Raw genomic sequence first — 26,301 nt, 5'->3', positions numbered from 1 at the left:
CGGTTCGCCATCACTGCCCAATGCTAACTATATCTACTCTAAGACTCTTATTATTCCCTATCTCTAGTTTGTCCCCTCTATTCTAATCCCACTATTGTCCTATAATACCTTCTACTCTATTCTTAATTCTGTACATAACACATATCAAATTCATACATATTGCAGCATTACATGAACACATTAACACTTGGAAATGCTATAGAACCGCACGCAACGCATGTGAACAATGTCCAAAGAGGGGCAGGCACATGACTGCCTCCGTCACCTCCTTACAGACACAGGAATCTCGCAGAACTGGAGGAATTCCCCAAGGAAAATTGAAGGAAAATCGCTCAAATAAGGCTGGTTTCACACTTGCGTTTTTTTTCGCGGTATTTTAGCGCTAAATAGCTCATGCGTTTTTTTTTCCTATACTTTGCATGGGATGCGCTTATGTGCGCATACTCATGCGTTTGTACGCGTTTTACCGCGCATGCGTTTTTTTGCGGTATGCGCTCGGGCGCACAAAATGCAACCTGTTGCAATTTTTGGTGCGTCCGACTTGCCTCAAAAAAACGCATGCGCGCGCAATGCGTTTTTTTACAGCAAGACACCCATTATAGTCTATGGGTGCTCATTGGCATGCTTATGTATGCGTTTTTTTGCACATGCGTTTTTTTTGTTAACCATGGAATTTAGGGGTTTGGGTTAGAGTTAGGGTTAGTTAAGGGGGTTTAGGGTTAGGGTTAGGGTTAGGGTCAGGGTCAGGGTTAGGGTTAGGTTTAGGGTCAGGGTTAGGGTTAGTTATGGTTTAGGGTTTGGGTTAGGGTTAAGTATGGTTTGGTTAAGGGTTAGGGTCAGGGTTAGGGTTAGGGTCAGGGTTAGGGTTAGGGTCAGGGTTAGGGTTAGTTAGGGTTTAGGGTTTGGGTTAGGGCTAAGTATGGTTTGGTTAAGGGTTAGGGTCAGGGTTAGGGTTAGGGTTAAGTATGGTTTGGTTAAGGGTTAGGGTCAGGGTTAGGGTTAGGGTTAGGGTTAGTTAGGGTTTAGGGTTTGGGTTAGGGTTAAGTATGGTTTGGTTAAGGGTTAGGGTCAGGGTTAGGGTTAGGGTTAGGGTTAGGGTCAGGGTTAGGGTTAGTAAAGTCATGGTTTGGGTTAGTGTGAGGGGCCACCTAATGTTGGAAAAAAACGCAAACGCGGTAAAAACGCACTAAAAACGCATACAAACGCATAAAAACGCTGCGTTTTTTTCATGCATGCTCATAAAAATGCTTGAAAAAAACGCAGCAGTTGTATGCTTTTGTATGCGTTTTTTCAATGCGTTTTTTTGCGGGAAAACGCGCTGCAAAAAAAAGCAAGTGTGAAACCAGCCTAAGAACTGAAAGACTTGTCTGGCTACAAAAAGCTCTTACAAGCTGTGATACTTGCAAAAGGAGGTGCTGCTGGTACTAACCATGCAGGGTGCCCAAACTTTTGCTTTGGCCCATTTTCCTTTTTGCAAGTTTTAAAATGTAAAAGATGAAAATATATATATTTTTTGCCTAAAAACACAAAGGAAATGTGTCGTCTGAAACTTTAGACCGTTTAGGGATAATGTCATCTTCATTATTCTTAACTGTTCACAATAACAGTAATTTTGACCAGGGGTGCGCAAACTTTTGCATACCACTGTATGGGGAAATTATGGCTGATCAATACATGGAGAACTTTTGATAGCACTGTATATGGGGAAATAACTCTATGCCTGCACTGAATAATAAGGAATTGTGTCTGTACTCTATATAAATCTCTCCCCATTGTGTCTCCTCTGTTTTAACAGCAGGGGGCAGTGTCACCCAATGTTCATATCTGAGGTCCATAGTTGTCTGGGGTCACTCTCTGGCCATGATCGGCCACTAATATGTGCGGCTCTTTCTCGCAGACACTATTATTTTTTGACATGTTAGAATTTTGAGTTTTTTTCTTGGACATTGTAAAGTTTGTTTTTGGGTTTTGTAACATCTTGTGACATTTTGGATTTTGTGATTTTTTCTGTTGTATTTAATAGAATTTGGAATGTCACTTTGCCTTTCTCTTTCAGTTTTTCTGGATTACTGAATGGTGCCAGTAATCAGGAGGGGCGCACTCTTTCCCGGTGCTCCCGTGTTAGTACCCAGCGGTGTGTTTGGTTAGCGTTGCACAATTTTGTACTTTTCTCGGATTTTGGCTTTTCTCCCAGTTACTGATTAATGAGTCTAATCCTCCATAAACCTCCCTGAATGAAGGACGGCACAGAGTCCGGCCCGAATGATGGGGAGAGCAGTGCTGTGCCTCGCGCTCCTCACCTGCCTGACTGGAACCTACGCCCAACCACCGTGAGTAACAGAATCCTAGTCGTCGGGTCACGTTGGGAGTCGATGTATTTTTTATGCTAAAATTCTATCATGGTCATGTCCAGTGGTTGGGAAATGTTGGGGGTTGTAATATTTTATGCATATATTATAATGTATTGGGACCCCAGTCCCGGGACCATCCAAAAAGAGAACATTAACTAATCCCACACTTAAATAATACCGCCCCGAGTCCATGTAATATCACTATACTGCATCTACAAAATACTCCCCATACTCTGCTCTCCATAGAACATGACATTTTCTGCAATTTTTTTTTAATTATTGCTTTTAAAAATATATATAAAAAAAAATCTGATATATACATAGAACTATTAATGAGAGTTCACTCCTCTGACCCCACGGATGGACCCAGGACTGAACTCTAGGGGAGGGGGAGGGTATAAAAATGAGTGGACCCAAAACGGTAGAAAAACACAACTATTTCCAGGGACCTTGATAAGGCGCTTATCTCGCCAATGACGCCACAATCGTCAAAATATTGGGAAATTGCATCAATAATACCATATAATTAATATAATAATATGGACATACAGTGGAAGAGTAAATGAGAACTAGTGACTGTAAAAAAGGGAAAAACTGAACTCCCGGGGGAGGGATGATCATATTATGTTAATATGTGTGAAAATAAAGAGTCCATGTGTCCAACAAATCTCACAATGATGGCCCGTCTCTCCCAACAGATGTGCCCTCATCATGCCCAGCTTCCTACGCGTGGAGGTGGAGGAGACCATCGTGTTAGATGCTCAGTTACAGACAGCTCCTTTTGAGGCTGAAATCACCATACAAGACTTTCCTCAGAAAACCCTAGAAATAGCCAAGACCAGAGTGTCTCTAAACAATGCTAATGGCTTCCTAGAGAAAGTGAATCTAAAGGTGAGAAGATAAGATGAATGTGGCGCCGTCATCTGTACATCTGTATGTTATAGTCACAGACTATGTCTTCATTGTCTCAGACTTTAGAACATATGCTATGCTGTATATACAATACTTACACTGTCCCCTATGTAGAAGAATATAACTACTATAATACTGCCCCCTATGTACAAGGATATAACTACTATAATACTGCTCCTATGTAGAAGAATATAACTACTATAATACTGCCCCCTATGTACAAGAATATAACTACTATAATACTGCCCCTATGTACAAGAATATAACTAATAACTACAATAATACTGCTTGTATGTACAAAAATATATCTACCATAATACTGCTCCAATGTACAAGAATATAACTACTATAATTCTGCCCCCTATGTACAAGAATATAACTACTAAAATACTGCCCCATATGTGTAAGAATGTAACTACTATAATACTGCCCCTACGAACAAGAATATAACTAATAACTACTATAATACTGCCCCTATGTACAAGAATATAACTAATAACTACAATAATACTGCTCGTATGTACAAGAATATATCTACCATAATACTGCTCCTATGTGTAAGAATATAACTACTATAATACTGCTTCTATGTACAAGAATATAACTACTATAATACTGCCCCCTATGTACAAGAATATAACTACTATAATACTGCCCCTATGTACAAGAATATAACTACTATAATACTGCCCCTATGTACAAGAATATAACTACTATAATACTGCCCCTATGTACAAGAATATAACTACTATAATACTGCCCCCTATGTACAAGAATATAACTGCTATAATGCTGCCTGTTGTGAACTCATTTTCTGCTCCACCAGTTGAGAGTTCTCCTTCCGTTCTCCCTCTGGTGGTGACAGGAGGTAGTGAGGTTAGTTTAATTGGTAGTGATCTGCCACCTGATGAGGAGGATAACGATTGGATCTCTGGGGTATCAGACTGGATATAAGACAGCTGACGCCCTATCCTGGTGATTCAGTCTGCTTCTCAGGTCTTGGACTTCAGCTCTGTTCCAGTATTCTCAAGCTAAGTTTGTTTTTGCTAATGTTCATACTTGCTCGTGTTGGTCAATTCAGTTTTTTGTGTGGTCAGCCAGCCCCGGCTGGGCTGTGCTGAATTTCCACTCTTATTTATCTGTATTTGCCAATTTGCCTTTTTTGTCCCTTATTAGATTGGTCTCTTTTTGCTCTGTCTCAGAATATTTCAGAGTGCTGATATAGTGGGAGAAGTCTAGTGACTTCAGGGTTAATTTTGCTATCAGAAGTGTTGGACATTATTTTGGTAGGGTTTTTGGCAGATTGCAGACAGTATCTTTCCTTTCTAGTTAGTTTGGCCCCATCGTTTGCTCAGCCTATTTTCCTGCCTTTGTTTGTGTTTTCATCTTGTTTCATCGTCAATACATATGGGGGGCTGTCTTTCCTTTGGGGTCTGCTCTGGGGCAATTATTTTCCCCTTTTCTTGCTTTAGGTTTATTTAGCTCTCCGGTTGTGACGAGCCGTCTAGGTTCATCGTAGGCACGCTCCACGACTGCTGCTAGTTGTGTGGTTAAGATCAGGGATCTGCAATCTGCATAGTTACCAACCTCTCTGGTTTTCTGGGACTTAGCTTTTGTTGTCCTCCTCGGTGACCCATTCATAACAGAAAAATGAGTTCACAACAGTACCCCCCCTTGAGGAGGGTCACCGAACCCTCATCCATGCCACCAGGCCGATCAGGATGGGCCCGGTGAAAAGCACGAACCAATTTATTGGCATGAATATCAGAGGCAGAGACCCAAGAATTTTCCTCCTGGCCATAACCCTTCCATTTGACCAAATACTGGAGTCTCCGTCTAACCAAACGAGAATCCAATATTTTCTCTACCTCATATTCAACATTGCCTTTAACCAATACAGGGTCAGGAGGTTAAATCTTGGGTCTCTGCCTCTGATATTCATGCCAATAAATTGGCTCGTGCTTTTCACCGAGCCCATCCTGATCGGCCTGGTGGCATGAATGAGGGTTCGGTGACCCCTCCTCAAGTGTGGGGTACTGTTGTGAACTCATTTTCTGCTCCACCTGTTGAGAGTTCTCCTTCCGTTCTCCCTCTGGTGGTGACAGGAGATAGTGAGGTTAGTTTAATTGGTAGTGATCTGCCACCTGATGAGGAGGATAACGATTGGATCTCTGGAGTATCCGACTGGATATAAGACAGCCGACGCCCTATCCTGGTGCTGTTGATTCAGTCTGCTTCTCAGGTCTTGGACTTCAGCTCTGTTCCAGTATTCTCAAGCTAAGTTTGTTTTTGCTAATGTTCACACTTGCTCGTGTTGGTCAATTCAGTTTTTTGTGTGGTCAGCCAGCCCCGGCTGGGGCTGTGCTGAATTTCCACTCTTATTTATCTGTATTTGCCAATTTGCCTTTTTTGTCCCTTATTAGATTGGCCTCTTTTTGCTCTGTCTCAGAATATTTCAGAGTGCTGATATAGTGGGAGAAGTCTAGTGACTTCAGGGTTAATTTTGCTATCAGAAGTGATGGACATTATTTTGGTAGGGTTTTTGGCAGATTGCAGACAGTGTCTTTCCTTTCCTGTCCTTTCTAGTTAGTTTGGCCCCATCGTTGGCTCAGCCTATTTTCCTGCCTGTGTTTGTGTTTTCATCTTGTTTCACCGTCAATACATGTGGGGGGCTGTCTTTCCTTTGGGGTCTGCTCTGGGGCTGTTAGTTTTGCCCTTTTCTTGCTTTAGGTTTATTTAGCGCTTCGGTTGTGACGAGGCGTCTAGGTTCATCGTAGGCACGCTCCACGACTGCTGCTAGTTGTGTGGTTAGGATCAGGGATCTGCAATCTGCATAGTTACCAACCTCTCTGGTTTTCTGGGACTTAGCTTTTGTTGTCCTCCTCGGTGACCCATTCATAACAACTGCTCCTATGTACAAGAATATATCTACCATAATACTGCTCCTATGTACAAGACTATAACTGCTATAATGCTGCTGCTATGTGCAAGAATATAGCTACTAATAGAGTTGAGCGAAACGGGTCGAAAAATTTCAAAAGTCGCCGACTTTTGGCAAAGTCGAGTTTCATGAAACGAAACCCGACCCTAGGATGAGGTCGGCCACGAGGTCGGCGACTTACGCGCCAATGTCGCGTTTCAAAAGTTTGTTTTGCGCTCTTTTTCAGCCAATCAGGATCCACGGACACTGTGGGCAACGTGATGACATAGGCAGGGGTCACCACCATCTTTCAGAAGGGCATGCAAGTGATTGGCTTGCTTTGGTGGGCAAATACAGGGGGTATAAAAGGGCGTGCACGCCGACCGCCATCTTACTTCTGCCGATCTCAGTATAGGGAGAGGTTGCTGCTGATTCTGTAGGGAGAGCGTTAGGCAGGGAAGAAGACAAAAAAACTGCTTCTGCTGCTAGCGATTTGGCCTGCACAACACACCAGTCACTGTGTGTGCAGTGCAAGGGGAGGCTATATAGTGGTGTATCAGTGGTGTTGGTTGTTGGGCTGCCTTCTAAGGCTTCCTGACATTCCTGCATTGCTGTTTACCCACTGCTCCGCAAACTGCTTTTTTAAAAGCAATCCCAATTTTTTTTTTTTGTCCTGCTGAGAAGAAAAAAAAACTGCTTCTGCTGCTAGCGATTTGGCCTGTACAACACACCAGTCACTGTGTGTGCAGTGCAAGGGGGGGCTATATAGTGGTGTATCAGTGGTGTTGGTTGTTGGGCTGCCTTCTAAGGCTTCCTGACATTCCTGCATTGCTGTTTACCCACTGCTCCGCAAACTGCTTTTTTAAAAGCAATCCCAATTTTTTTTTTTTTGTCCTGCTGAGAAGAAAAAAAAACTGCTTCTGCTGCTAGCGATTTGGCCTGTACAACACACCAGTCACTGTGTGTGCAGTGCAAGGGGGGGCTATATAGTGGTGTATCAGTGGTGTTGGTTGTTGGGCTGCCTTCTAAGGCTTCCTGACATTCCTGCATTGCTGTTTACCCACTGCTCCGCAAACTGCTTTTTTAAAAGCATTCCCATTTTTTTTTTTTTGTCCTGCTGAGAAGAAAAAAAAACTGCTTCTGCTGCTAGCGATTTGGCCTGCACAACACACCAGTCACTGTGTGTGCAGTGCAAGGGGAGGCTATATTGTGGTGTATCAGTGGTGTTGGTTGTTGGGCTGCCTTTTAAGGCTTCCTGACAGGCTGGCATTGCTGTTTACCCACTGCTCTGCAAACTGCTTTTTTAAAAGCAATCCAATCTCCCTTATCCTCTAGTCACTTTGGTCACAGCTGTGCCATCGAGCCTGTGACATAGCGCTCAGATATCAGTGGGCCTCACACAATCCAAAAGTGTCCAGTGTCCACAAGTGTCTGCAGAAATTTTAAATCTCCCTTATCCTCTCGTCACTTTTGTCACAGCTGTGCCATCGAGCCTGTCACATAGCGCTCAGATATCAGTGGGCCTCACACAATCCAAAAGTGTCCAGTGTCCACAAGTGTCTGCAGAAATTCAAAATCTCCCCTGTCCTATAGACAACTTGTACCTTGTTTTACATTACTATATAGTTTGTTGGATTTTGTCTACATTTCTACCAAAAATGAGGAAGGCTGGTGGAAGAGGCCGTGGAATTGGGCGGGGGTTGGCAGCTGGTAATGATGGTGTTGGTGGTGGATCTGATGGTAGTGGCAAGAGCAAAATAGGACCGAATGCAGGAGGTGTTGAGCCTGCGTCATCGTCTGGCTACATAAGGCCTCGAACGCTTAGTTTTCTAGGAGTTGGCAAACCGCTTTTAAAGCCAGAGCATCAGGAAAAAGTTTTGTCTTACATTGCTGACTCAGCCTCCAGCTCTATCGCCTCCTCTTCTTCAGTTGTAAAAAGTAAAAGCACTGAGTCGTCATTGGAGGCTCATGTTCATGAACCACACCTTTCCTTGTGTCCTTCACCCCAACCAAGATTGAAGGATGACGCAGGCCATACTACTGATTACTCCATGGAGCTGTTTTCACATACCATGCCTGGATTATCAAGTCAAATGGTGAATTACCCAGGCCAAGATGAATCTGACATGGAGTGCACTGATGCACAGCCGCTGATGGATGATTCTGCTGGTACATTCACTCAGAGCACTACATTGTCCTTGCAGTGTACAGAGCCAGATTCTGACCCTGATGAGACTCAGGTGCCCCTTCCCGCACACTATACCACCATACACGGTGACACAGAGGAAGGTGCACATGACATAGAAGAGGAGGTGATGGATGACCCAGTTGTTGACCCAGATTGGCATCCATTGGGGGAAGAGGGTGCTGCTTCCAATAGCTCAGATGAGGAGCATCCACAGCAGACATCGACATCGCAACAGCTGTTATCTGGCAGGCCCGGAGCACTCCAAAGACAGGTTCCAAACATCAAAAGAGTTGCTGGACAGCTTGTCCAGAGGGTCAAAAGATCACAGCGTGCTAGGCCGCAAAATGTCTGCCAAAGTAGGAAGAGTGCAGTGTGGCACTTTTTTGACCAAAATCCTCATGATCAGGCCAAGGTTATCTGTAAGAAGTGCGCAAAGACCTTTAGCCGAGGGAAAAATCTGAAAAATTTGAATACCAGTTGCATGCTTAGACATTTAACCAGCATGCACTTGCAAGCGTGGACACAACACCAAACCTCAAGTGCCACATGTGCAACTGATCACAACGAAGGTAGTCAGCAACGCTACATTGTTTCCCCCACTGTAAGCCCACCGGTTAGCACAGCAGCAAATGTTGAGGTGTCGTTGCAAGGCCACAGCAGTCAGGGAATCCCACTGTTATATCAATGAAAGACTGATTCTAGGCCATCAGAAAGAACACCAACTCCATCACCATCATCAACCCTCTCTCAGTCCGCCCTGTCCACCGCTACTTCCACCATATGCAGCTCTCAAGTCCAGCTCACCCTCCCAGACACTATGAGTAGGTCAAGAAAGTACTCAGTCTCTCATCCGCGTACACTGGGTTTGAACGCCCACATTGCCAAACTAATCTCGTTTGAGATGATGCCCTTTCGGTTGGTGGAAAGCATAGCTTTCCGCGAACTCATGGACTATGCAGTACCACGCTATGACCTACCCAGTCGCCACTTCTTCTCTCGCAAAGCCATCCCAGCCCTCCACCATCATGTGAAAGACCGCATTGTCCATGCACTCAAGCAGTCAGTGAGCGGAAAGGTGCACCTCACAACTGATGCATGGTCCAGTCGGCATGGCCAGGGCCGTTACGTGTCCATCACTGCGCACTGGGTTAATGTGGTGGATGCAGGGTCCACAGGGGACAGCGGTGGTGGGACAGTGCTGCCTAGCCCACGGTATAGGAAACAGTTGGCTGAAGGCGTTCGACCCTCCTCCTCCTCCTCCTCCAGAAGCGAAAGCTCGTCCACAGAGCGCAGTCGTACGAGCACTCCATCTGCAGCTGCCACTGTTGCACACGATGTGTCCCCCTATCGAGCAGCTAGTGGAAAGCATCAACAGGCTGTGTTGCAGATGATGTGTTTGGGCAACAGACACACCGCCGAGGTGCTGGCCGAGTACTTGAAGCGACAAACTGAGTCATGGCTGGGCAGTGTACATCTTGAGGCAGGCAAGGTAGTTAGTGATAACGGCCGTAATTTTGTGGCAGCCATAGCCCTTTCAAAACTCAGCCATATACCTTGCTTGGCTCACACCTTGAACCTGGTGGTGCAGTGCTTCCTCAAAAATTATCCGGAGTTAACAGCCCTGCTCCAGAAGGTGCGAAGACTGTGCGCGCACATCCGCCGGTCGCCTGTACACTCCGTTCGTATGCAGAAGCTGCAGCGATTGCTCGAACCTTTCCAACCACTGCCTCATTATCGACATTGCAACAAGGTGGAACTCCACCCTGCACATGGTGGAGCGGCTGTGCGAGCAGAGGCAGGCCATAATGCATTTGTGGGAGAATACACGGCCAGGCACTTTGAGAGCAGACATGGAGTTGACAGGTGTGCAGTGGTCGAAGCTGAAAGACCTCTGTAAAGTCCTTCAGTGTTTTGAGGAATGCACACGGCTGGTAAGCGCAGACGACGCCATCCTAAGCATGAGCATCCCACTTATGCGTCTGCTCATGCAAACTTTGACGCACCTTAAGGAGCAGGCGTCTGCAGCCAATGTTGATGAGGAGGAAGAGGAGGAGGGAATCCTTGATGACATTCAGCCATTGTCTGCTCAGGGACCTCTCCTGGACGAGGTGGAGGAAGAAGAGGAGGAGGAGGAGGATGATGGGGATGATTACTTAGGGGAGGAGGATGCATCTCGTGGGGCAAGTGAAAATGTTGGCGTGGCAAGGTCTGGTACAGGGTTTGTGCGTGACTGGAGGGATGTGGATTTGCCAGAAAGTGCTCCTCCAACCAGCACTCGCAGTGCATCATTGACACCGGGAACATTGGCCCACATGTCAGATTATGCCTTGCAGATCCTAAAAAGGGACCCCCACATTGCCAAAATGATGAACGATGATGACTACTGGTTGGCCAGCATCCTGGATCCACGCTATAAAGGCAAATTACAAAACATCATGCCACAGGAGAACCTTGACCTAATATTGGCTAATAAACAAGCAACTCTGGTAAATCGGTTGCTTGAGGCATTCCCAGCACACAGCAGCGGTGATGGTTCTCACACGAGCCGTACGGGCCGGGGGCAGCTTGGCAGAGGTGTTCGTGGTGCACACAGCAGAAGTGGCGTTGGAGACAGGGGTTTCATGACAATGTTGTGGACTGATTTTTCAAATACCGCTCACACAACTGGTAATACTGCATCGATGGAAAGTGACAGGAGACAGCAGTTGTCAACTATGGTTACAAACTACTTTTCCTCCCATATCGATGTTGTCCCACACAGGTCATTCCCCTTTGACTATTGGGCCACTAAACTGGACACCTGGCCTGAATTGGCCCAATATGCCTTACAGGAGCTCGCTTGCCCAGCTGCAAGTGTGCTATCGGAAAGAGTCTTCAGTGCAGCTGGATCAATCCTGACAGAAAAAAGGACCCGTCTGTCAACCCAAAATGTGGATGATCTAACCTTCATTAAAATGAACCATGCATGGGTTTCCAAGGATTTTGTCCCACCTTCCCCTGATGACACATAGGGTGACAGAAAAATGGCTTGCTTTGGTCCACCTCTTCCTGGGACTTCACCTATTTCGCCTTTTGCATCAGCTGAATGTCCAACATCAACATATGCCACTTTCTAAAACTCCCTAACTGTGCTGCCTCCCCCCCCATGGCCGGGGTCACCACCTAGCGCACGACACCGTGCGAGTGCCGTTGCCCTGGACAGGTGGGTAGGCCGACTCTTGGGTGCTGGCACTGGCACAGGGTCCCTCATAGTGCAATCAAGTGTCCCTGACGGTGGTGGTGCACACCCGCCGTCAGACACACCGCCGTACTATGAGGGGCCCAGTGCCAGTACCGACGCCCACGAGTGGGCCCCCCTTGCTTGGGCAGGGCCCCAGCATTTGCAATCTTTACCTCTCCCTGCTCCTCCGCTGTGTAATCTGGGCCGTCAAATCCATACTGTGCCTGACACCGTCTGAGCCTGCCTCCTGATGTACAGACATATATTTTGAATGTGTACGCTATCCATACATGTTATCCGGGGATACGGTACCCTTTCTAACCTTTGTGCAATCACGTGCAATCCATACTGGGCCTAACACCGTCTGAGCCTGCCTCCTGATGTATAGACATATATTTTGAATGTGTACGCTATTCATACATGTTATCTGGGGATACGGTACCCTTTCTAACCTTTGTGCAATCACGTGCAATCCATACTGGGCCTAACACCGTCTGAGCCTGCCTCCTGATGTATAGACATATATTTTGAATGTGTACGCTATCCATACATGTTATCCGGGGATACGGTACCCTTTCTAACCTTTGTGCAATCACGTGCAATCCATACTGGGCCTAACACCGTCTGAGCCTGCCTCCTGATGTACAGACATACTGTATATTTTGAATGTGTACGCTATCCATACATGTTATCCGGGGATACGGTACCCTTTCTCACCTTTGTGCAATCATGTGTAATCCATACTGGGCCTGAGAACGGCTGGCGAGCTGTTAAGCAAGCTACAGCACCTGTGGTTTGCACACGTAAGTTTTTCATTTTTTCAGGAATGACGGTTAGGCCTAATTCCGGAACTGCGGTTGACCTGCACTTACTGGGAAATCATTGTTCGCGGGTAATAATTGTCATCAGTGATCCCCATCACTAACGTTGTTCAGCGGGTTATCTGCACCTGTAAGCGACAAACGCTGGCCTTTTCAGTGTAGCGCACATGCAGCCACGGACATGTAAGGGCATGACACACCAGTTATTGGCCAATCTCATGTGCCAGAGCCTCACGTGTCCCTCTAGTAAGCCGGACTCGGACCGCGGGGCATGACGGAGTCTCGTTCGTTAACGGAATTAAGCTTGCAATGTGTGCATCTGTTCTGTAGCTGGCATGGTTGAGGTTTCCCAGGTGGAGTCGAATTTAACCGTAGGCTCCACTCCTGGTGGTGCCCTTCTGGACATTCCTTTAAGGTTCAGCTTTGCAACCATACTGCCCACGTAAAACAAACACTTTGCCTTCATGAACGCTGTTTGGAGGGTCATGACTCGTGGGAATAACGCCGCCCAATCAGTTAACCTGCTAGAGAGATCGTTCGTTGCTCCCAAGCATGACATCACACTCCCTAGGAAGAAGGTAATGCCACTGTGGCGACCGTACTCCTGGGGGCGACACAAGTGCACTGATGCCCAGCCACTGCTCGATGAATCTGCTGGTACATTGACCCAGACCACTACATTCCCCTCGCACGCTACTCGGCCTGAATCTGACCCTGATGAAACTCAGGTTACCCTTCCCATATACAGTTCCATCTTACACGGTGACAAAGAGGAAGCTGCAGATGAAAGTGCAGGTTCGGCCCACCCGCCATCAGACACACCACCGTACTATCAGGGGCCCTGTGCCAGTGCCGTCGCCAACGAGTGGGCCCCCCCCTGCTTGCTCAGGATCACAGCACTTGCAAAGTTGAAATACTGTGCAGTGAGATGGAAGATGGGGACGACGAGGAGTCCAGACAAGTACAGGGATTCTCTAGCGAGGAGACTTATTTGATTGTTTTCAATGTTGAGACAGCAATTTTTGGGGAGCACTATACTCTGGAGAATGATAGATGGGGCCCACCATACACTGGAACATTCCAAAGGTGGACATCAGACACTGGAGCAGCATTTACAGGGCCCATTATACACTAGAGCAGTAGAAATGGGGCCCATTATGTTTGGAGCATTATTTGGGCCCATAAGACAGTGGAGCTTCATCCATGGGGACCAACATATACTGTAGCATTATGTGGAGCTCATCATATACTGTTTCAAACATTATATGGGACCAATGATTCTGTATGGAGAAATAGATGGGCCTCGTCATGAGATGTAAAAAGTGAAGTATTTTTCATTGTACTATACCGCTATTTCTCTGCCGTATCGGAGCATGATGAGTTGTGGTATGTGTTAAAGGGGCGCTCTTTCGCCCAGGGCACATGAAAACCTGGAGCCAGCCCTACCCCCCCACAACTTTAGCCAAATAACCCCCATTTTCAGTGCGTAACTTGTATTATGAAGTTAATTAAGGTTGACAAGCTTAAGTAAGAAGAATTGATGCTTTTGGCATTCAAATGGGCACTGTAGGTGTGTTTCCTGTCCTCCTCTCACTGCCGACTTTTATTCCCCATTGACTTACATTGGGTTTCGTGTTTCGGGACGACCCCGACTTTTCCCTATAATCGGACGATCTTGCTCGACCCGACTTTTGGAAAAGTCGGGTTTCACGAAACGAAACGCGACCCTAAAAAACCAAAAGTCGCTCAACTCTAGCTACTACATTACTATTTCTTATGTAATAACATAATTTATTAAAGTACTACGGAATTTTGCATATGTTCTGCAGATTTAGAGAAAAGTCTCTTTTTTCCCTTGTACTACATGCATGCAGCATGTAAGCGTATGTTCACACTACCACTGAACATAAAAAAAAGCAAAGACAGAAACATCATTATTGAATACCCTGCAGTAAATAAATAAATAAACAAACAGCATAGTGCATGAAAATAATATAGGGTACTTATTTAACATGTTTTTTGATTAAAAAAAAATGCAAAAGCCATCCCACCACTTCACGGTGACCTTAATTGGGACAGTCCTATCTCTAATATTAAAAACCTTTCCATTTGTCAAGTGACATGCATGTGGATAAGGACTGAGAAGGACTGGGCCCAGCTAGTGGACACACAGCCATGGGAGACCAAATCAATATAATGCCCAACTCAAAGAAAAGGCAAGCCATACTTTTATATGCACAATTAGGGTCACCGTGAAGTGGTGGGATGGCTTTTGCATTTTTTGGATTAAAAACATATTAACTAAGTATCCTATATTATTTTCATGCAATATGCTGTTTATTTATTTACTGCAGGGTATTTTTGTCATTATGATTGTGTCTTTGTTTTTTTTCCCTTGTACTGTATAATGTGTTCCTGTATTTTTATCTTATTAGATTCCAGCTACACACTTTCAGAAGGAACCAAAGAATAAGCAGTTTGTCTCGGTGACAGTGAGGTCAGACAAGTGTACCCTGAACAAAATTGTGCTGCTGTCATTCCACACTGGATACATCTTCATACAGACTGACAAGCCCATCTACACCCCGGGGTCTACAGGTGAGGTGTCGGCAGCCATGTGTTGTGGTCCTGGTTAGCAGACACTGCACTGTTGTGTAACTTCATACTTTGGTTTCAGGATTTAATCAGTGCAATCTATGGGATAATACTGGCACTGGTGGTGAGAGGGCACTCTTCTGATCCTAGTTATTAGGTATGAGGTGGCACTAAGCCAGAGATTTGAGATATGTGACTGCAGTCTCACATCGAATGCACTGCATTCTGTTAGGATTCTCCGGTGCCGGCGGTGAGAGCAGGTGGTTATTAAAACATGAATTTTGCATAGTTCCGGCAACATTCTGACTAGACCTCGCTCAATCCAGGTGAAGTGAGCAAACAATGCACATCTAGTAGGTACGTGATCTTGTGGTTACATGATCTCCCGCTCTCACCACCGGCACCAAAGAATTCTGATAGTGTGCAGTGCGCGCTTTCAGGATTCAGAAGTCTGCAGTTACATAGAGTGACTGCAGACTTTCATCTCAAACCTGGACAACCCTTTTAATGCTGCTAACATAAATACACATGTAGTAACCCTTAACGTGTTAGATGGCACAATACTTTATTAACATAGCCATGTATCAAGTTATCTGACAGGTTCTGGGTTGTTACATGCGTACAGGATGAGAATCAATAACAGCATATAAATACATCACCAAGACCACTATAATGTCACGTGTGACTGGATACACCGCCTCCAGCAGGGCGAATTTAAACAGAGTTAAGGGAAACATCGGGGAAACCGTTACAATGGAGGGCCCTGCAATAGGGAACGGGGATGTGGAGACCTCCTGCACTCCCCTGAGTCAGTGTCCCTACACTCCTGACGATCCCTAGGCAGGTTCTGCACCTGGCGACGAGCTGGATACCTCAAATCCCTAGCTCGCCCTGCACCTATCCCTTTCTAGTGAATTGGACGGTGCAGAAACTAATCCCACCACTGCACTAATACACACACAAGGAAAGTCACAAACAGGGAAAAACACCACTTAGCTCAGCTCTGTTACTATTGCTCCCAGCAACAGAGTACGACACCAAAGTTCAGCTTCACCCCTGAAGCTCGACACCTGAATTCAGCTTCCGACTGAAGCTATTACACCAGAGCTCCCCTGAGCTGCAAGGAACTCCACTCTATAGTTCCTTCCTTCACCAGACTTGGTTGGAAATGAGGAATATCACCAACAGTGAGTGAGACCATCTGCAACTCCTTTATAGGTAGGAGCCAGGGAATCACACCTGCTTCATAATCTCGTGCAATAACACTAGCGGCCACTGGGGGCAATTAAACTAAAGTAACCAGAGTGCAATGACCCTAACGGCCACCGGGGGCAAAACTAGAACTAAAACAACCCCAGTGTAATGACCCTAATGGCCACCGGGGGCAAAACTAACTTTAAGCAAACAGCTTAAAGGGAAAAAAAAAGGTTACTTGTGCAAAATCTGTCATAATCCAACCTGGATCATGACAACCACTAGCAGTACATAATTACATCACTAGAACCCTTGGTAGTACATGAATATAGCATAACAACCCCATCAGTACATGAAAACATCACCAGAACCACCATCAGTACATGAATATATCACCAGAACAACCATCAGTACATGAATACATCACCAGAACAACCATCAGTACAGAAATACAATACTAGAACCAAAATCATAACAGGGATACATTACTAGAACCACCATCAGTACAGGAATACAACACCAGAACTAAAGTCAGTACAGGAATACAGCACCAAGCTTTGTGCAGCGAACAATGGTAATGTGAAGTCAGCCTCATATATAATTGTATTGCATGAACCTACTTATCCCAGTATGTCCTTAACATTGGTAAGGAAATGCTGTGAGTTGTTGTTCCCAGCCATCATCAGACTATGGACCAGACAGGAACCACAGTACAGATGAGAATTAGTCAATATTACAAAGAAACATTTACATCGAGATCCCATATAGATGACATCTTTTCTGAATTGAGACTTCCTCTTTCTTTTCTTCTCTGTCTTGTTCAGATGCCATGATAACTTTTCACATTTCCTGGTCATCTTTGCGGACTTCCATCTTCTCCAGTCTTCTGTAGCACATCCCAACACAGTGCCTTAACAATAACAGCATGATTACAGTGCTACAAAATATGTGCCCTACTCTGTGCCCCAGAATAATTGCCCATTACTCTACTCCCTTCACAAAATATGACTGCCAGACTGACCCTCTTATGGTATATGCCCTCCACACTGTCTTCTCACTCTGTGTTCCTCCTTATAATGCCTGGCCTCTATACTGTGCCTGTAGGGTTCTGCAGGTTCGCAGGATGCAGTGACGAGACACTAGACGGATGGTGGTTGGTGAAATAACTTTTTATCAAACTAGCCGCTGGGGCTTAACTTAACAAACAAGATATACTGGGACAAACAGTCCACGCAGGGACTCAACAATCTTAACAACACTATTGCGGTACTTAGCCTTCCAGAGGCTGACAGGTTCGTGAACGTGGCCGCGTAGAGGTCGCTGAGGCGGCTGTCCTGACACCTCGTTACTCCTGGGAGGGATGGGGCTCAACAGGCCCTGAAGAAAGTGATGACGGTGGGGCGCAACAGGCCCTGAAGAAAGCTATACCGTTGGGGCGCAAAAGGCCCTGAAGAAAACGAGGCCGTTGGGGCGCAACAGGCCCTGAAGAAAGCGCTGCCGCTGGGGCGCAACAGGCCCTGAAGGAAACGCTGCCGCTGGGGCGCAACAGGCCCTGAAGAAAGCGCTGCCATTGGGGCGCAACAGGCCCTGAAGGAAGCGATGCCGTTGGGGCGCAACAGGCCCTGAAGAAAGCGATGACGGTGGGGCGCAACAGGCCCTGAAGAAAATGATGGAGGTGGCGCGCGGTGATGATGCAGTTCCCCAGATGATCTGTAGCCGTCCTTTATCAAGGAGTCTCTCCCAAAGCTAGGGTAGTGAGCCTTTTATCTCGCCTGTGACGAGGTGGCGTACCTTCAGGCCGGTGACGGCCGGGTCGGCGTGATGGGGGAAGGCTGGGGGGAAGTGCCCAGGCCTCTGTGGCCTGGTTACGGGTACTCACGGCCACAACCTGAGGTAAAGTTCCTCTCTCGCCAAGGCGGGGGACAGCGGGGACGATTCTCTGAGAACGGGGGTGGGTTAGCAGTCTACGGTAACAGAATCTCTCGTCGATAAATGCACAGCTTTTTCCTCACAGGCTCTTGTCAGTGCCCCTGCAAGTCACTCTCCTCCCTGCCTTCACTCTGGCTCCTTTCCAACTGCCACTTCAGCGCGTCCCCTGCTCCTTTTACCCTAGCCCCGCCCCATGTTGCCCTGACAACCCCAGTCGCATGTCTCCCTTTGTAATCCTCCTGATGTGATTCCTTCAATAACTCTGATGGCGGTCCCCTTGGTTCCGGCCCAATCACTATATGGGGGTCCTCCTCCCCACATTCCCCCACCCTGTAAGCTCGCCAGGCCTCGGGCGAGGGAGTTAGTCTATTGAGATTGGCCTGTAAAGGTGTCAATATTCGTTGCCATACGAACTGGTCTTGTTCATACCGTTCGGGGGGTTTGCCGGCTGTTGACCGCTCGGAGCGTCAGTGGGCTGCAAGATGCCGGTGGGTTAATTGTGTCAACTGGCTCATTATTGGGTGGAGGGCCCTTGGGAACTGGAGGGAAATCCTCGTCGTCCGAGTCCCAGCATATGGACTCCGGTTCGGATGTCTTCGGGACGGGTTCCAGTTGCTTCGGGTCGGTGGAAATACACGGGCGTAACATATTACGATGCACAATGCGGGTGGGCAGTGTTTCATCCTGCTCGGGCCGTATTTCGTACACAGGTCCTTCTCGATGGATACGGCGTAGTACCCAATAAGGACTCTCTTCCCAACGTGACTCCAGTTTATTCTGGGGGCGTTGATCTAGTACAAGCACACGGTCCCCGCTTTGGAGATGGGGAGGGGAGGTTGTATTCTTCCCTGGGTGTTCCCAGTCTTGAAGTTTGGTATGTACAATTCGGTGAAGAGTTTGCAACCTGTGGCGATGATTTCGGACCCAAGACGACACTCCGGTCCAGGGCCGAAGCTCTTCGGGGTTCAACTCTACCTCCGTGATCCCTTTACCCTCTTGTCCGAACAGCAGGAAATAAGGAGTATAGCCCATTACTCGATGTACCCGATTATTATAAACCCACACTAATTCAGAAACATATTCAGGCCAACGAGCTTTCCTGTCACTCTCCAGAGTGCGTAGCATTTGAATCAATGTCTGATTAAATCGCTCACAAGCCCCATTCCCTTGCGGGTGATATGGTGTGGTCCGGGATTTATCAATGCCATAAAGATGATGTAGTTCCTCCATAACTTTCCCCAAAAAACATGCTCCCTGGTCGGAATGTATACGTTGAGGACAGCCGTACACTTGTATAAAGTTTCTGCAAATTGCGGAGGCGGCTGACTCCGCGGTTTGGTCTCGAGTAGGGGTGACCACAGCGAACTTGGTGAAATGATCCACCATGACGAGGCAGTGTTCGTATCCCTGGAATGCGGAACCAATGTGCAGATAATCCACCGTCAGGAACTCAAAGGGTTCTGAAGTCACAATCGTTTGTGTTGCGGCCCTCTGAGCAGGCGGTTTGGCCAATTCACATAAGCGGCAGGTACGGCAAACTTCGTCCACAACAGCCGACAAGCGTGGGTGATAAACTTTCTGTTGTAACCATTGCAAAGTCTTTTTGACTCCAAAGTGGGCCCCTTTTTCGTGAGCCTCTCGAGCCAGTTCGTGTAGTTGTGCTCCGGGCGTAACCACCTGCCAAACAGTCGTTGAGGTTGTTTGCGAAGTGATTTTACGGTACAGTAGTCCCTTTCGGATAATCAGTCTCTCCCATTGTCGCAGCATCAGCGACAGGTCTTGGGTCAAAGCTTGTCGTTGAGTATCAGTGGGTAATTGACCAGCGGCGACCCATGTCCGGAGAAGTCCAACTTCTCCATCTTCTTGTTGCTGTTGTATCCACTTATCACGAGATTGTTCCAGGATGCCCCTGTGGGCCTCTGGGGAAGATACTTTTGCGTCAACATTGGTGAGCACGGCAGCGGTAAGAGCGAACGGTATTTCCTCTCCTTCTAATTCTTCGTCTCGATTCTGTCCGGGAGTTGTATGTCGAATCCTATAGAGAGCATTTGCATGAACATTCTCGGCCCCTCTTTTGTAAATAATCTTGTAATTGTACTTCGCCATTCGGGCCACCCATCGCTGCTCCAAAGCCCCCAACTTGGCGTTTTCCAAATGAGCCAGTGGGTTGTTGTCAGTTTGCACTACCACCTCGGAGCCCGCTAGGTACTCTGCGAATCTCTCCGTCATAGCCCACACCACTGCGAGGAGCTCGAGCTTAAAAGAGCTGTAATTGTCAGGGTTACGCTCGGAGTCATGGAGTGAACGGCTTCCATATGCGATCACCCTCTCCCAGCCATCCTGAACCTGTGACAACACAGCCCCTAGCCCGTGAAGACTCCCGTCAGTGTGCAGGATGAACGGCTGAGAGAAATCCGCATAAGCCAACACTGGGGCATCCGAGAGTGCAGCCTTGAGATCTCGGAAGGCCTCTTCCTGAGGGTGTTGCCACTGGATTTTTCGCCCATCGGCCCCAGCGGGAGCCCCCTTCAGCAGGTCATGCAGGGCTCGAGCTCGACATGCAAAATTATTTACGAAACGACGGTAATATCCAGCTAACCCCAGAAAAGCCCGCACATCTTTCACCGTCTCGGGGGTAGGCCATTCCTGGATAGCAGCAATCTTCTCCCGGGATGGCCTCACACCCTCTGCCGAAACGACATGACCCAGATACTCAATCTGAGAGCGAAATAGGTGGCATTTCTGAGGCTTCACCTTCAACCCGTACTTTTGCAGCCGGCAGAGTACCTGTCCCAACCGCTTCAGGTGGTCCTCGAAGGAGGCGGCATAGACAATGATGTCGTCCAAGTAGATCAACGTGGCCTCAAAATTGAGATCCCCTAGACATTGCTCCATCAATCGCTGAAATGTCCCGGGGGCGTTGGCCTGCCCGAATGGCATTCGATTAAACTCAAACAGTCCCATGGGCATTATGAATGCCGTCTTAGCTCTGCCCTCTTCTGACATGGGCACCTGCCAGTACCCACTGGCCAAGTCCAGGGTCAAAAAATATGTTGCTTTGCCCAATGCAGGCAGAGATTCTTCTATGCGGGGCAGTGGGTATGAGTCTTTAATAGTGCAAGCATTCAATTTATGATAATCCACACAGAATCGTAGTGTACCATCTTTCTTCTGGACCAACACGATGGGGCCGCCCAAGGGCTTTGACTTTCCCGTATCACCCCTTTTTGTAGCATCTGAGCCAGCAAAGTTTTCAACTCTTGATAGAGTTGTGGCGGAATCTGTCAATATCGTTCTCGGATAGGGGCCGCTCCTTCTGTGGGGATCTCATGAGTGATGGCGGTGGTACACCCAAAGTCATCCTCATGACTAGCAAATACTTCATGGTACTGTCCCAGCAATGCTTTTACTTCTGAAAGTTGGGCCGCAGTTAGTCCAGAAAGCTCGGCCCGCATCTGCTCCAAAATATTTCTTCCCTTCTCTTGTGTCGAGACTTCGTGGGCCTGTAAGGTTCGTATTGTTACCTCCCAAGGATCCTCGGGGTGTACTCGTAATTGAACCGCAGGAGCGGGCAGCACTTCTTTTAAAGGCTTTACTAGTTTGGCCAGTACAGTCCGTGCTTTCAGAATGGTATCTCGGTCTTCAAGGTTAACGCAGCGGACCAGGACGGTTCCTTTTCGCACCATAGCGAGGGAACGGGCCACCAGTATGCCAGGAGGTAAGTGCTCTGAGTGACATGGCTCCACCTGCACCTCTTCGCCTTCCAAAGGTATCGGGGCCCGAATTGGCAGGGCCACCACTGTCTGTCCAGGAGGCAGCACAAGCAGGGGTGCCGCTGACGCGATGACCTTGCCCAGAGCCTCACCCTCCTGGCAGTCCCGATGCACCCGTGCACCTCGCACCAGCTGCTGGAATACCTGTCCCTCAGCTGTGCGAGAACCCCACTGCTTCAGTGTCCTTTGTGTGGGATCATTAAGCAACAGGTTACCATACTCTTTTAAAATATTCATGCCTAGGGTGACGGGGTGTCGTTGATCAGCTTCGCCTTGAGTCAGCACCACCCCTCTGCGGCCGAGGGGTTTACCGCACAACGTCACCTGCACCCACACTACCCCGGCAACCGGGACCGGCAGTTGGTTGGCGGCTACTAGTCTAATCATGGGCCCCCACTGAGGCCTTGCTGCCTCCGGAAAGTTTCGTTGAAAGCATGCTGCGGGCATAGTGGTTACTTGTGACCCCGTGTCCACCAGACACCGGACGGCCCGGCCCTCTACTTCTGCCCAAACTACCGGACACTTTGCTACCAAATCTTCGGGACTTCCACCACCCCAAGTTGTGGTTTTCGGCTCCGAGCGGCGTCCCCCCCAGCCCGGAGCCCTTTAGTTTAATGGCCGCCGGGGTGGGTATCTCCCACGCCACGGACACTCTCGGGCGAAGTGGCCTGGTTCTCCACACTCATAACACCGGGCCGGTAGAGATTGACCACCCCACGGAGAGCGTGACCCCCAAGGACCGGGATTAACACTGGGTCGCCCAGTCTCCGGTTCGGTTCTTCTCTTTACTTCAGCCAACTCGCTCTTAATATTTTTCAATTCTCGCTTCATCTCCTCCACCCACTGAGGTTCCTCAACTGTGTTCGAGAAGGCCTCCACACCTCGGACCTTCCCCACGGGGACCGCCATCCCCTGCTCTTGCTCCCAAACCCGTGCCTGACTTCCCACTTCTGAAAAGTCTATTTGGGGATTCATTCTGATCTGTTCCCGTAATGCCTGCTTTATCAGTGGATCTCGCAGTCCAGTCACCAGTAGGTCACGTAGGGTAATGTCAACAGGTCCTACCCCTACCCCGTCTTTTCTTTCAATAGCCGTATGCAACTCTTGGAGTACATTCATATACTGAGTAATCGTCTCCCCCTCTGCCTGCATCCGGCTAAACAGACGGGTCCTTAACTCTCCCACATTAGTGGGATCCCAGTGGGTCTGTTCCACTATCTACAACACCTTTTCAAAAGTGTTGCGGTGCCCCGGAGGTTTCAACATCACTGACCTCCGCACCTCCCCGTCTAGGGCCATGAGTGCCACTTCAGCTTCCAGGTCAGGGGTCATTGGGTGCATCCGAAAGAGCCCCCGCGTTCGCTCTGTCCAGCTCCATAGCATAGTATTGGAGCCGGAGAATCTAGGCAGGTTGTTCAGCATGACCCCCAATGAAATGCTAGTACGGGGGCCTCATTATTTACAGAGTCTACAGCTTCCCCCTGACCTGCGCCACCACCGTCTACGCTCGGAGACTGCATCCTGCCGACTACGCCAAGTGTAGGGTTCTGCAGGTTCGCAGGATGTAGTGACGAGACACTAGACGGATGGTGGTTGGTGAAATAACTTTTTATCAAACTAGCCGCTGGGGCTTAACTGAACAAACAAGATATACTGGGACAAACAGTCCACGCAGGGACTCAACAATCTTAACAACACTATTGCGGTACTTAGCCTTCCAGGGGCTGACAGGTTTGTGAACGTGGCCGCGTAGAGGTCGCTGAGGCGGCTGTCCTGACGCCTCGTTACTCCTGGGAGGGATGGGGCTCAACAGGCCCTGAAGAAAGTGATGACGGTGGGGCGCAACAGGCCCTGAAGAAAGCAATACCGTTGGGGCGCAACAGGCCCTGAAGAAAACGAGGCCGTTGGGGCGCAACAGGCCCTGAAGAAAGCGCTGCCGCTGGGGCGCAACAGGCCCTGAAGGAAACGCTGCCGCTGGGGCGCAACAGGCCCTGAAAAAAGCGCTGCCGCTGGGGCGCAACAGGCCCTGAAGGAAGCGATGCCGTTGGGGCGCAACAGGCCCTGAAGAAAGCGATGACGGTGGGGCGCAACAGGCCCTGAAGAAAATTATGGAGGTGGCGCGTGGTGATGACGCAGTTCCCCAGATGACCTGTAGCCGTCCTTTATCAAGGAGTCTCTCCCAAAGCTAGGGTAGCAAGCCTTTTATCTCACCTGTGACGAGGTGGCGTACCTTCAGGCCGGTGACCGCCGGGTCGGCGTGATGGGGGAAGGCTGGGGGGAAGTGCCCAGGCCTCTGTGGCCTGGTTACGGGTACTCACGGCCACAACCTGAGGTAAAGTTCCTCTCTCGCCAAGGCGGGGGACAGCGGGGACGATTCTCTGAGAACGGGGGTGGGTTAGCAGTCTACGGTAACAGTCTCTCTCGTCGATAAATGCGCAGCTTTTTCCTCACAGGCTCTTGTCGGTGCCCCTGCAAGTCACTCTCCCCCCTGCCTTCACTCTGGCTCCTCTCCAACTGCCACTTCAGCACGTCCCCTGCTCTTTTTACCCTAGCCCCGCCCCCTGTTGCCCTGACAACCCCAGTCGCATGTCTCCCTTTGTAATCCTCCTGATGTGATTCCTTCAATAACTCTGATGGCGGTCCCCTTGGTTCCGGCCCAATCACTATATGGGGGTCCTCCTCCCCACATGCCCTCATGTCAAACTACCCCTCATTGGCTACTGTTCTCGCTATACTGTGCCTTCACACTGTCCCACCATGCTCTCCCACACACAAACCAGGCTCTATACTGTGCCCCTCACACTCTTTTCCTTTTATACTGTCTCCTCACACTATTCCCCTCAATACTGTCTCCTCACACATCTCCCTGCTCTCCATACTGTCTCCTGAAACAACCCTCTGCTTTTTAAACTGTCCTCACACATTCCTCCCCCACACTTCTCATACTGTCTCCTCACACTGCCCTGTTCTCATACTGTATTCTCATACTCCACCCGCTTCCCATACTGTGTTCTCACATTCCCCCCATGCTCCCCATACTGTTTCCTAACACATTACCCCCACCACCTTACTGTCTCCTCACACATCCCCCTGCTCCCCATACTTTCTCCTCAAATACCCCCATCTTCTCATATTGTCTCCTCACACATTCCTCCTCCTCACTCCCCATATTGTTTCCTCAAACAGTAGGGAAAATAAGTATTTGATACAGGCTGATCTTGCATGTGTTCCCACCTACAACGAATGGAGAGGTCTGTAATTTTTATCGTAGGTACACTTCACCTGTGAGAGACAGAATCTAAAAGAAAAATCCAGAAATTCACATAGGATGATTTATAAATAACTAAATTGTATTTTATTGCATTTTATTGATCACTCTATGGATCCATGCACTTACATTTTAAAGATGTAACTGAATACATTTTGGAATTTTAAGAAGCTAGAACATCTCCTTTTTTTCTGAATTGCCTACGTGAGGTCATATGTTTTTCCTTTGTTCTGCATGCTGCTGAGAATGGCCAAACCCTGCTCCGGGGTGGCGGCAAAATGCAGATGCTAAGGAGGCACCTCAGATCGCCGTATCAGGTGGCCCGACAGTCCACCTGCCAGCTGTGCTTGGGGCAAATGTCCCCTCTAAATATGGTCCTGTGCTAAATTGTCATTATACAGTATCTATGTAAGAAAGAACTTACTTTTGGCAGTGTGGACAGGTGCCAAGTCCTGCCGGAGAATGAAATTTCCATCTCCATAAAGCTTGTCAACAGAGGGAAGCATGAAGTGCTCTAAAATTTCCTGGTAGACGGCTGCGCTGACTTTGGTCATGATAAAACACAGTGGACCTACACCAGCAGACAGGGTCGTACTGACCCACCAGAGAACCGGAGGATTCTCCGGTGGGCCCAGGCACTGACACCTGCTGGCATACGGGCCAACAGCTGCCTCGGGTCCCCAGTGCTCCAGGGGCCCACAGCCAGTGGCGTATCGCAAATAGTAGCACACCCAGCAGCTATGGGGCCCCTGAGTCAAGGGGGGCCCTCCTGGTGCCAGAGAGAAGCAGCTGGAGACAGGAGCCTGTCGTTGCTACTAAAGATAAATTAATATTCACGCTTCACCGCACCCCCATCATGTGGAGAGGAGTGAATACCATTTAATTTCATTCTCCAGCAGGACTTGGCCCCTGTCCACACTGCTAAAAATACCTATACCTGGTTTACAAACAACAGTATCACTGTGCTTGATTGGGCATGAAACTCGCCTGACCCTAACCCCATAGAGAATCTATGGAGTATTGTCAAGAGGTAGAGGAGAGACACCAGACCCAACAATGCAGACGAGCTGAAGGCTGCTATCAAAGCAACCTGGGCTTCCATAACCCCTCAGCAGTGCCACAGGCTGATT

At 48.3% G+C, this 26,301-nt stretch overlaps 1 protein-coding gene across 1 annotated transcript in view; it reads left to right on the top strand.

Moving 5' to 3' along the window:
• Positions 1-2,179: 2,179 nt before the first annotated feature.
• LOC141075413 (complement C3-like) overlaps positions 2,180-26,301 on the top strand; it is a 110,501-nt gene continuing 86,379 nt past the window's right edge. The window contains exons 1-3 of the mRNA XM_073562446.1: positions 2,180-2,330; positions 3,050-3,242; positions 14,848-15,010. Of these exons, the coding sequence (XP_073418547.1) occupies positions 2,263-2,330; positions 3,050-3,242; positions 14,848-15,010 (424 nt within the window). The 5' untranslated portion in view covers positions 2,180-2,262. The remainder of the gene's footprint in view (positions 2,331-3,049; positions 3,243-14,847; positions 15,011-26,301) is intronic.

This window comes from Dendrobates tinctorius, unplaced genomic scaffold (genome assembly GCF_039654945.1).
Source record: "Dendrobates tinctorius isolate UK_male_01 unplaced genomic scaffold, ASM3965494v1 ptg000351l, whole genome shotgun sequence".
NCBI classification, from domain to species: domain Eukaryota; kingdom Metazoa; phylum Chordata; class Amphibia; order Anura; family Dendrobatidae; genus Dendrobates; species Dendrobates tinctorius.
The sequence above is the reverse complement of the archived record's forward strand: the minus strand, read 5'-3'. Positions and strand labels throughout refer to the sequence as shown.